Source organism: Gobio gobio (genome assembly GCF_949357685.1).
Source record: "Gobio gobio genome assembly, chromosome: 5".
Taxonomy (NCBI): domain Eukaryota; kingdom Metazoa; phylum Chordata; class Actinopteri; order Cypriniformes; family Gobionidae; genus Gobio; species Gobio gobio.
The window spans coordinates 8,691,420-8,704,027 of record NC_137101.1 but is presented as its reverse complement, the minus strand read 5'-3'; the positions used below and the strand labels follow the sequence as shown (position 1 = coordinate 8,704,027).

The window sequence follows — 12,608 nt, the reverse complement described above, 5'->3', positions numbered from 1 at the left end:
GGTCGATGTACCGATCTTTCGTGGTGAAAAAGGAGCTGAGCTGTAAGGCGAAGCTCTCGGTTTACCAGTCAATCTACGTTCCTACTCTCACCTATGGTCATGAGCTGTGGGTCATGACCGAAAGGACAAGATCCCGGATACAGGCGGCCGAAATGAGCTTTCTCCGCAGGGTGGCTGGGCGCTCCCTTAGAGATGAGAAGCTCAGTCACTCGGGAGGAGCTCAGAGTAGAGCCGTTGCTCCTCCACATCGAGAGGAGCCAGCTGAGGTGGCTCGGGCATCTATTTCGGATGCCTCCTGGGCGCCTTCCCAGGGAGGTGTTCGGGGCACATCCCACCGGGAGGAAGCCCCGGGGAAGACCTAGGACAGGCTGGAGGGATTATGTCTCCCTGCTGGCCTGGGAACGCCTCGGGGTTCCCCTGGAGGAGCTGGATGAAGTAGCTAGGGAGAGGGAAGTCTAGCGTCTCTGCTTAGACTGTTGCCCCCGCGACCGGGCCCCGGATAAACGGAAGATGATGGATGGATGGATGGATGGATGGATGGATGATGGATGGAGTTTAACTATAGAGCTTTCAGCTTAAGCTGATTTAAGTTTTTTTGCATTAACTGCTTTGTATTGTAACCAATAAAATAAGTATTTGTATTGTTACGATTGCCTTCTGTGAGACTTTACTTGTAACTACAAACTACAAAAAAAGGACAACCACAAAATAGTCTTCTACATCATTCCTGAAGGACGGGCGAGAACTTTGTGGTTTAGGCTAGATTTGACTATCCATTACCCTACCTGAATAATCATAGGATTAAAGGTGTAAGATAAAAAGGACACACCGACTAACAAAAGAAATCTCTTTATTCTTACCAAGGACAGAAAAATATTTGATCAAAAACTTCAGTAATATTGTGAAATATTATTACAATTTAAAATAACTGTTTTCTATTTGAATAAATTTTAAAATGTAATTTATTCCTGTGATCAAAGCGGAATTTTCAGCATCATTACTCCAGTCTTCAGTGTCACATCATACTTCAGAAATCATTCAAATATTTTCTCAAGGAACGATTTCTTAAAATCACACCGCCCTGCATATTTGCTGCATGGAATCCAATACTAGATTCTTACTAATTTTGCAGTGCTGCTGGTACCCAAAAATAGTGTCTTTTTGTGCAAGCATATCACATTCTCACTAAATATGATGTGCATTTTGTAGTGTTCTGCCTATTTTAGCACTAATAATTTTATCACCTTATGACATGCACTAGAAGTCATGGTGACGTGCCCAATTGTAGCAGTTTGGGGCAGATAAGCAATTTTTAGCAGTTTGGAGCAGATAAGCAATTGTGGTTTTGACACCTTTACGAGAATTAAGAGAATCCACCTTATCATATGTCAGCAGAGAACACTTGCTACTAAAAACATGTACAATGTAGCCAATTTTACGAAAACAACCGAGAACAGGCTAAACACACGCCCTTGGCTTACAACCCAGAGGAGCACAAAAGATAATACAAATCATGAATATATACATATGAACAATTAATAATATGTTAGAAATTATTGTTAGGGTTTACTCAACATTATGATTAAATGAATAGATAACAAAAAAAACGAGTAAAATAATAGATTCATAAAGAATAAAAGGTTAATACAATTCCTAAAAGTAATGAGACAAAAAAATTATAATAAATTCATAAATAAGTATTCAAACATTATTCCACTCCTCTGCAGATTGCAAGTGGTAATGTAAATTATACCTTTTGAATACTTTCTACATTTGACTGCTTTAGTTTTTTGATAAGTACATTAAATCTGATATACATCTTAATTCTTATTTTTTGATGGGACGTTTTTATTGGAATTTTTGAACTCAGACTAATCAAATTATGTAATATTAGGGCTTTTTTGTGCAAATCAGCTGAAGGGGTCAAAAGGGTAGGCCTATTTCAACATGGAATATGCAGAAAAGTACTAAGTAATATGCTCAGATCAAAGACCATGTATATCTATATACATCACATGATCAAAAACTTGCCCAAAAAGTGCTTAACACATGTTGTGAACAAGATCTCTCCCAAATTATTTAAGTGTAACAAATGTGTCGAATAAAATAGAATTTTTTATGGACGATCTTCTACAACCCCAAATCAGAAAAAGTTGGGACAGTATGGAAAATGCAAATAAAAAACAAAGAAGTGATTTCTAAATTTACTTTGACTTGTATTTCATTGCAGACAATATGAACACAAAATCTTTCATGTTTTGTCTGGTCAACTTCATGTCATTTGTAAATATGCATCCTTTCCTGTCATTCAGACCTGCAACACATTTCAAAAAAAGTTGGGACAGGAGCAATTTAGGGCTAGTAATGAGGTAAAATGGTTAAATAATGATGTGATTTGAAACAGGTGATGTCAACAGGTGATTGTAATTATGATTTGGTACAAAGGCAGCATCCAAGAAAGGTCTATCCTTTAGGAGCAAAGATGGGCCGAGGATCGCCAGTTTGCCAACAAATACGTGAGAAAATTATTGAAATGTTTAAAAACAATGTTCCTCAAAGAAAGATAGGAAGAAATTGGGATATTTCACATTCAACAGTGCATAACATAATTAAAAGATTCAAGGAATCTCGAGGAATTTCAGTGCGTAAAGGACAAGGGCGCAAGCCTAAGCTGAACAACCGTGATCTCCGATCCCTCAGGCGGCACTGCATCAAGAATCGTCATTCATCTATAAGCGATATCACCACATGGGCTCAGGACTACTTTGGCAAACCTTTGTCAAGTACCACAATACGTAGTTACATCCACAAATGCCAGTTAAAACTGTACTGTGCCAAAAGGAAGCCCTATGTTAACAGTGTCCAGAAGCGCCGTCAACTTCTCTGGGCTCGGAGGCATCTGGGATGGACCATCACTCAGTGGAAACGTGTACTATGGTCAGATGAATCAGTATTTGAGGTATTTTTTGGGAGGAATGGACGCCGTGTGCTCCGGACCAAAGAAGAAAAGGATCATCCAGACTGTTACCAGCAACAAGTCCAAAAGCCAGGGTCTGTCATGGTATGGGGTTGTGTCAGTGCCCTTGGCAAAGGTAACTTGCACTTCTGTGAAGGCACCATTAATGCTGAAAAGTACATAGAGATTTTGGAGCATAATATGCTGCCTTCAAGAAGACATCTTTTCCAGGGACGTCCATGCATATTTCAAGAAGAAAATGCAAAACCACATTCTGCACACATTACAAAGTCCTGGCTGCGGAGGAAGAGGGTACGGGAACTTGACTGGCCTGCCTGCAGTCCCGACCTGTCTCCAATAGAGAATGTGTGGCGCAAAATGCGACAACGAAGACCCCGTACTGTTGCCCACCTTAAGACTTGTTTGCAGGAAGATTGGGACAAAATTACACCTGAAACACTTCATCACTTGGTGTCTTCAGTCCCTAAACGTCTTTTAAGTGTTGTGAAAAGGAATGGCAACATTACAAAGTGGTAAATGCTTTACTGTCCCAACTTTTTTAATGTGTTGCAGGTCTGCATGACAGGAAAGGATGCATATTTACAAATGACATGAAGTTGACCAGACAAAACATGAAATATTTTTTGTTCATATTGTCTGCAATGAAATACAAGTCAAAGTAAATTTAGAAATCATTTCTTTTTTTTTTTTTTTGCGCTTTCCATACTGTCCCAACTTTTTCTGATTTGGGGTTGTAGTTGAACGACTCCAGAAAGACCACGCCAGGCAAATCCAAAAAGCTAAGAAGAAGGAGAAAAGAAGGGAGAAACCACGCAAGGATATACCATCCCAGTGGAGGACTGATCTGGCGGGGCAAGCAGATGATAAGAGTCATCAGACAAATGGAGAGATTGAATAAAAAGTTATTAAACGATGTATGTTAGATGAGCTAAGTTCTATGTTTAATGAGCTACGCCTTTTTCGAACTGTTTGCCCTGGTGTTAAACCCAGGGCCATGGGGTCCTTAAAAAAGGGGAAGTTCAAAAAGACTGTCAGCTATATGAAGGGAGGTGTGGTTTTAACAGAGGTCTTGAGCCTTCAACTGTCTGCTGCAAAGAAAGATAAGATATAATTACCCCGAGATACTGTATTGTATTGTATATCTTTATTGTCCACCAGGGTGGAAATATGTCTTTGGTTCACCACCACATAAAATATCTAAACCGGCAATGTTAAGAAAAACAAAAACAAAACATAAATATAAAAGTTTAACAGTTCATGCCACTTTCATTTTTTTTGCCCATCGCTTGTTGAGTTATGGATCTTAATGGCGTTTGGAATTAAATAATTAGAAGACTTTTATTTTGCGAGAGGTTTCTATAGTGCCTTCCTGAATTCAAGGGCTCAAATTGACTAAAGAGAGGATGAGAACTATCTGCAAGATTACTTCTCACCACCTTCTTTGCCCTTTCAGCAAAGAAGGTTATGTTAAAGTTGTGTTAAGGGCTTCTGTGGTCTACTGACTATTTTACTTGCCATTGACACAATTCTGGTAAGTTTGTTCTTAGATCTGCAGTTTAAATGATAGTATTGTATTATATTATATTGACAACTGGAGGTTGTCCGAATTGTCCATGGCGGAGAAGTCAGATTTGTTTTGTATTAAGTAGGTTGTGTTTTCCACATAATTTAAGGGTACATTATGTAAGATATTTGCACTAAAATATCCTTCCTACCCTCAGCAGTTGGTAGAAACCAAGGAAACACATTGAGCTTCCTGAAAACATAAGGAAGAAGAAGTTGTAGCGTCAAAGCTGACAATCTCTGATAGCGTCTAGCAAGCCCGCGTTAATGGTTTTGCACATTCGTGATGGACCACAATTACTCATTATCGTTTGCTGCGGGTTCTGTCGCCAAAGATAACCCCATAAAGCTAAAACCACTGTGGAGGTGAACACGACAACTCCCATCATTCCATGCTTCGTTAGTCACTGCGTCATCAAGCTACTTCTTTGTTATTGTTTTGAATAAGTGACCAGTGAAATGTACATACTGTGCCTTTAATGCATCCTTGCTAAATAAAAGTATTAATTTCCAAATGTCACAGTGCTAATGGCTTAGAAAAATGCTTCATCATTTGCATGGTTTGAAAGTCACTGTCTAGATGACTTCTTTTGTTTATAATATGGATATAAACAAATGAGCAAAAAGTGTGAAATAGTTTATAAATGTTTCCAGCTTTCTACAAAGGTTGCTGAAAGGGCACAAGAAGGTAATTATGAAGTGAGAAAACTACAAGCAAAAACAATATCGTCAAAGATTAGAGAGGGAAAAAAAAGAATGGGAGACCGCAGAGCAGGAAACCAAAGAACACCTGCTGGGTCAGAAAGGAGTTTCAGAGAATGGTGCTATTATGAAAGGAATAGCTTGGAAGTACTTTTGCATAGCTGATTTTATGCTGTGATGTTATTATTTGCAACAAATGTAAAGTAGTTCAGTTTTCCGTGGGTTTGTGTGTAGGTGTTTTATCTCCATGTTTTGTTTCAGTGCAGTAGTATTATTTGAGGTCCTGCATTCCAGCTAGGTCCAAAAGACATTTAACCCTGAAGGGGAAAGATACTGTTCTCTCTCCTGGTCTGCCTTCAGGGACTATTAATTTTTTTGTAATGTATGTAAGGCTACAGGGAGCCTCTTAGCGGGACTCCAGCCACCCCATGGCTGACTACCAGCCTTCTTTTCTCGTCATTTTTGTGCTGCTCTTTCAATGGACCATGGAAAATGTAACTTTTGAGAGTGTGTTCAACAGATTGTTCTGTTGTGTAACAACATGGCAATTGTTCAGCTGATGAAAAATCTAACATCATTCCAAACATCTTCAGAAGACTCCTCTATAAAAGTTTAAAGGTGTGAGTTGTTAGGCTATGTATACATGCCAAAACATCCCCCCAACCTTGTAACAACATGAGGGTGAGCAAATGTTGACCAAAGCCGGGTTTCCACCGAAAATACTAAACAATTTGTCTCAGGAACTTTTTTCCCCCCAGACCTGTTGCTGTCTGCATTTCCATCGTGGTCTAAAGTACCGTGAAGATTTATATTTATGCATTTAGCAGATGCTTTTATCCAAAGCGATAGGGTTTGTACAGGAGGCGATCCGTCATGAGGAGGCAGTGAAACACAGAAAGTGCCTGAAGTACTAAGTTTTAGACATTGCATAGAGCATCACACACTAGGGCAGGGGAGAAGTAGAGGAAAATAGAAGGAAAAAGATTAGGCAAATTAGTCTGGTGACGTCAGACCGCATGCAAATTTTCAGTTCCCGGTGGATTTCGTCCTCCGCATATAAGCTTATATTGGTTGTATTTTTAAACTCCATTGTTGATTTGAATACCAATCAAACCAATCAAAATGCTGTGCAAACTCAACCAATTAGCAAGTCCCACCCGAAAGATTCTAAACTTTGAAAAAGTACTACCTCGCGAGAAGGGACTTTCTGAGGGGGAAATATTTACCCGGAACGTCCTTTGGACCGAACTGTCGAAACACACAGAGTACCACCCCAAAGCCCCTAGTTCTTGGGGAACTCAGCTAAAATGTTCATTGTGACAACTCTCAAGCTATACTTTGTATGTAATTCTATGTAAAGTGCAGACTCAGTACAGAAAGTGTGATAACTAGCAGTCTTGTGTGTGTATGTATACCTTTGGTATGCTCTCTCGCTGTCTGATTATGTAGTTGAGGTTGTTCGTAATGTGTGTGTCCAGACCGCGGGCCAGGTTCCAAGGTTTGCAGATCCAGTGGTTTTCCAGTCCTCTGAAATTATCATTGACAAACATTTATACACTACAAATAATATTAGACAATACGTTTTAGGGTGAAATTAAATTCGTGTAAGAGCGCAATTCCAAAAAACGGTCGATGGGAGTGGAAAGTTCTGCTGATCTACTGATGACGCGCAAATTAAAGAACGCATACACAGCCGGATCATTACCATAATGACCAACACAATCTACCGGTTAGCATCTGGTTTAAAGGGTTAGTTCACCCAAAAATGAAAATTCTGTCATTAATTACTCACCCTCATGTCGTTCGACACCCGTAAGACCTCCGTTCATCTTCGGAACACAAATGAAGATATTTTAGTTGAAAGCTGATGGCTGAGAAAGGCTTCAGATAGGCCTCCATTGGCATTCAGTACATTTACACTCCCAAGACCCATAAAAGGCACTTAAAACGTTGTTACAAAGTCCATCTCACCACAGTGGCTCTACAATAATTTTACGATGCGACGACAATAGTTTTTGTGCGTAAAAAAATAAAAATAAATAACACCTTTATCCAACTTGTTATTGTCTTCCGTGTGTGTCTCCACGACGCATGCGCGAGAATATGACGTAGCGCCAGCGTTCGGGAATCCATGAAATGCACACTTAAGCCCCATTTTGAGAACTACACCGAGACCTAAAGCACGATCAATGTAGAATTCAACAGCTTAGATACGCGCGTCTTCCTCTGCTTGTAAACAAATCGCTTCTGGGTCATGTGTCCATATTCTCCCGCATGCGTCACACACGGAAGACAATAACAAGTTGGATAAAGGTGTTATTTTGATTTTTTTTTGCGCACAAAAACTATTGTCGTCGCATCGTAAAATTATTGTAGAGTCACTGTGGTGAGATGGACTTTGTAACGACGTTTTAAGTGCCTTTTATGGGTCTTGTGAGTGTAAATGTACTGATTGCCAATGGAGGCCTATCTGAAGCCTTTCTCAGCCATCAGCTTTCAACTAAAATATCTTCATTTGTGTTCCGAATATGAACGGAGGTCTTACGGGTGTCGAACGACATGAGGGTGAGTAATTAATGACAGAATTTTCCTTTTTGGGTGAACTAACCCTTTAAGACGTGCTTTTTGGGTGGTAAATAATGGCGCAAACACCAGTAAAATGATGAGTGCTAACCTTAGTAAATCACCTTGCATGATTCATTTAAATACTCTCCTCTAATAAATGTTGCATCTGAGAGGGAAACGCCTACAAATGCATATGCAATAAGATCAGCCGCAAAAATAACCCTGTCCACAGCTATTCAGTGCTAAATGTTTTGTCTTTAGTAAATCCTGACAGTCATTTTTTTTAACACCAAAAGAGGGTTTACGCTGGCACATGCTGTTAGTACATCTGGCCCCAATAGAAGTTTACAGTGTTTATTTGCTTTGTATCCTGTGATGGTAATTCCTTGATGGAGAGTGAAAAGTTATCTTTAAAAACAGTGAGAAGATTGCTGAGGGATCCACCTTCAAAGCTTCTGTCACTCATTACAAAAACATTCTGTTTTAAAGAGGACCTATTACACCATTTTACAAGGTCTTGATTTTGTTTTTAGGGTCTGCATTGTTGCAGCAACTCTCTATCCAGTCTGTTTAGTTCTTGTCTCTATAACGCTTTGTTTAGTTCTTGTCTCTATAAAGCTCCTCGTTCCAAAAAGCACCACATGCTGTGATTGGTCAGCCGAACCAGTGTGTAGTGATTGGTCAACCGCTTCCAGCGCGTTTCGGAAATGTCACGTCCTCTATCATAACGGCGGGTTTCAACACACTTCTAACACAATTCAACCACGTCTCATGCCTTTATTTAGCTTTTTCCATGGGCAGGAATTATTTAAATGAGGGATACTGAGATACATACATTACCAGAAGAAAAATTAAGATTACAATAGAGGCGTTTTTTTGCTTTGTAACTTTGTAGGCCTTTTCATGCTCAAACAGTGAAAATCGAAAGTTGAAGATGTAAAAAAACACAATAGACCCTTTTCAAATGTCCCGGTTTCTCAGAGCGGAAGTTGTCATAGTTGGGTTAATTTTCATAGCGGGGAATGAGAGAATACATTAAATATATATTTTTTGTGTCCCTGTTTGCTCAAATAGCAAAAGAAAAACTCCACAATAGTGATAACACAACTCTCAAAAAGAGGGAAAAAAATAACGGCAGTGATGTTATTTTTTTACCATCACTCCCATAGACGCTGTATTAGAAACACCCTCACAGCAGCGATCACTTGTGTTTTTGTAATTTGATGCAAAAGTAATATAAAAGTATTAGTTTTAGAAATGTACATAAATTAAAAAAAATTAAAATACAAAACAGTTTGCAGGATTTACGATATCGATGACCGTTAAAACGCGTCATAGTCTGTGAAAAGGGTCTATTGGTCCTCTTTAATATAATATTCTAAAATGTTACATTTACTATAGTTAATATTGTATATAATCTACTGTATTATAATTACTATACTGGAAACTTGAAATCCAAGTCAAAGTCACCAAGAAATCCAAATTTTGGTTGGGATTTTTTGGTAGTAATATTTTTATGCAATATTCCGGTGTTTATTATAAATGATTTATCCATGCACGCCATTATTTATTTATTTAATTAACGTGCCCTCATAATCTTTGATCACAACAATAGCTGTCAGAGTGTTTATATATATATAATACTAGCAGTAGTATTATGAAGCTGTGAGAAATAATTATTACATAGGTCAGATGCATCTTAGAAAGTCTTGTGTCCCACTGAGCAGTGAATGTAAAGTCAGGGGATTTCCATCAGACAACAGATGGCTGTGAAAAACTAAAGAAGATAATGAACAATTATTAAGAGCTTTGAAATACATATGTCTCTTGGGGGCATCTTGCCTCTGGAAAAGGGTTGATTGTTCTTGGAAAAGGTTAAAAAAAATTATTTGGGTATCTTATCTCTGGGAACGTGTTGACTCTCCTTGGAAAATAAAGATTATTTGGGCATCTTGCCTCTTGGAAAGGGTTGATTGTCCTTGGAAAAGGTTAAAATAAATATTTTTTTGAAAAAAGATATCAATTGGCAGGATTCCAGAATTAAAGAGAAAGACAAGAGGAGTAAGATTTAATTGTGGGAAACAGGTGGGGTGAATCTTACAACAACAAAAAAAGTTGCAAGGTAATTGGCTAATAGCAGATAAGAACATTTATAATAATAGCGCCCTAGCCAAAGACAAATTCAGATGCTGTGACTGTCATCTTGACTTTGTTCAATAAAGTCTTATTATTATTATTATTATTATGACCTCTGGAGCTCTGCCTCTTGAACTTCATTTGCACGAAAGGGAAGGAAAGACTATCACAACTTCTGTTTCATGCCGATTTTAAGTTGAGTTTTATGCTTATATTGAAATCCAATGTTCTGAAAAGTACTGTGCATGTTTTAGGAAGATCAAAAGTGCATCTATGGACAGCCACAAAAGGAAGTGGAACAAGAGGAACAACTTTAAATAGATCTGTCACAAGACTTAGGAGTCTAGACTTTAGGCGGAGATTAACAATGAGAAACTGTAGAGGTAACCAGTCAAATAGATGAAAAACTATTTTGTGCAACCATGTCATATTTAAATACAAATGTGTGTACATTTTTCTGTTCAGGTAGTCGCTCTGTTTCCACTACCGGCCATCTCTCTTTTACCCTAGCACGTTTATTCAGATGTGACAGTGTGAGAGAATTTGGTAACACTTTATTTTAGTGTCCTTGTTACACATGTTACATGCAATTACTGCAGAAGTAACTATAAATGATGCATAATTACATGCAATTAGCCCTAAACCAAACCCTATTGTAAATGCATGTAGTTAATTATTTATTACTCAGTCATTAAATGTATAATTACATGGACACCTTAAAATAAAGTGTAACCGAGTATTTCTACCACAATCCGTTACAAATGAGTTTTGCAGCACAATGACCAAACAGACGCTCACCTCTCCTGTCTTTGCAGGTAATGTCTGATAAACTGAGGCAGCTCAGTCTGTAGATTAAAGGTCTTGGGGAGCCACGGTGCCCCCTGATCTCCCCTGGCTCTCCGTGCCACAGATGCCAGGCAGTCTTTAGTGGTCAGCACTGTCTCACAGGGGAACTGGTTGAGCAGGACATGAGGCCGTTCCTCACTCAGTTTCCTATGAGTCAGTTAAGCAAAAAAAAAAAAATCACTTTAGTAGAACAAGAAAAGTAAGAACAGATCACCAATTCATAGTTTTCACGTGACGTCACACGCTTATAGGAATGCCTACCTGGAGGGCAAAACAAGGTTTTCCTCCATTGCCCGCCAGTCATTTTTACCAGGTTTGTAGTCAGTATTAATGCAGTAAGACAATGATATTAACCAAATTCAATATACACCTTATTGATGATGCATACTTTGTACAGGAAAGTAGATGAACACAGATTATTAATGCAACACAAGGTTTCTCGTTAAATAGTCTAGGCTCATCTGCTCGCCTGTATATAGAATAGGCTACATCATAAAAAAGGTGTACACTGAATTTAATCTTTTAATATCACAGTTTTAGTACACGGCACTTTAAAGGCCTGTACACACCGGGACGAATATCGCACGCGCTTATCGCCAGCGTTTTTCGTGACGTTTTTCGGCGCGTCTTGAGTGTTCACACCCAAGCGATTTCCACTGGCGATGCGCCGAGTGAACGTGCACATTCAGTAGATGCGCTCCCGGTACACAAGGTGGTGCTGCGGCACTTTACGCTTCTGACACTCGCTTGTCACACAGAAGGAGAAGAGAGACAGTATTTATGTACTTTGCAAAACCACAGATATATTATGTCTATGGCAAAACCATTCACACACTTTTTGCTAACTGGCAAGCGGCATTAGCAGCCCATCTTCTTCTTTGTCTACTTACTACTTCTTCTTCGTATCAATGCGTGCTCGGCAAGACCGTTTTGTGCTTGAGCGCCACCAAGTCGTGTTTTACTGTCACTTCAGCAGCTCCAGGCACGTGAACAAAAGCGCTGATCTCATTGGTCGGCCAGTTTTTAACGCGCCGCGTCAAAATAAAAAAACGAACCCGAGGCGTTTTTTTTTTTATTACGCTTTTACGCCTGGCGTTTTACGCGTCGGTGTGCACACTCACATTGGCGCCCATTGTTTAGTCACGAGGCGTTAAACGTCGGCGATAAACGCGCGCGAAAATCGTCCCGGTGTGAACAGGCCTTAAAGGCCTGTACACACCGGGACGAATATCGCACGCGCTTATCGCCAGCGTTTTTCGTGACGTTTTTCGGCGCGTCTTGAGTGTTCACACCCAAGCGATTTCCACTGGCGATGCGCCGAGTGAACGTGCACATTCAGTCGATGCGCTCCCGGTACACAAGGTGGTGCTGCGGCACTTTACGCTTCTGACACTCGCTTCTCACACAGAAAAAGAAGAGGAGAGACAGTATTTACGTGCTTGCCAAAACCACAGATATATTATGTCTATGGCAAAACCATTCACACACTTTTTGCTAACTGGCAAGCAGCATTAGCAGCCCATCTTCTTCTTTGTCTACTTACTACTTCTTCTTCGTATCAATGTGTGCTCGGCAAGACCGATTTTGTGCTTGAGCGCCACCCAGTCGTGTTTTACTGTCACTTCAGTTTTTAGTGTTTTTAGTGATTGAAATACTGCAGCAGGTGCTGTATATGGATCAAAAGTGCCCAAAACGTGCATCTTGTTCACATATTTTTGTTTAAGATGGAAATTTGAAAGGCTTAGGTGCTGCAGTTCAATGGAGTTCTATGGCGGTTTTGCCCTCCAAGGCTCCACGACAGTCACGTGACTGAAAACTA

The 12,608-nt window shown here is 39.5% G+C and overlaps 1 protein-coding gene across 9 annotated transcripts in view; it reads right to left on the bottom strand.

Annotated features, from left to right (window-relative positions):
• Positions 1-12,608, bottom strand: part of ttll12 (tubulin tyrosine ligase-like family, member 12) — a 61,671-nt gene that overhangs the window by 11,999 nt on the left and 37,064 nt on the right. For all 9 annotated transcript variants that reach the window (XR_013816591.1, XR_013816592.1, XR_013816593.1 and 6 more), the window contains 2 exons: positions 10,742-10,936; positions 6,658-6,769 (listed from right to left, as the gene is read on the bottom strand). Coding sequence is in view for 4 of the 9 variants with exons in the window: in XM_079818017.1 (XP_079674143.1) it covers positions 6,658-6,769; positions 10,742-10,936 (307 nt within the window). In the remaining 5 variants the exon portion in view is untranslated. The remainder of the gene's footprint in view (positions 1-6,657; positions 6,770-10,741; positions 10,937-12,608) is intronic.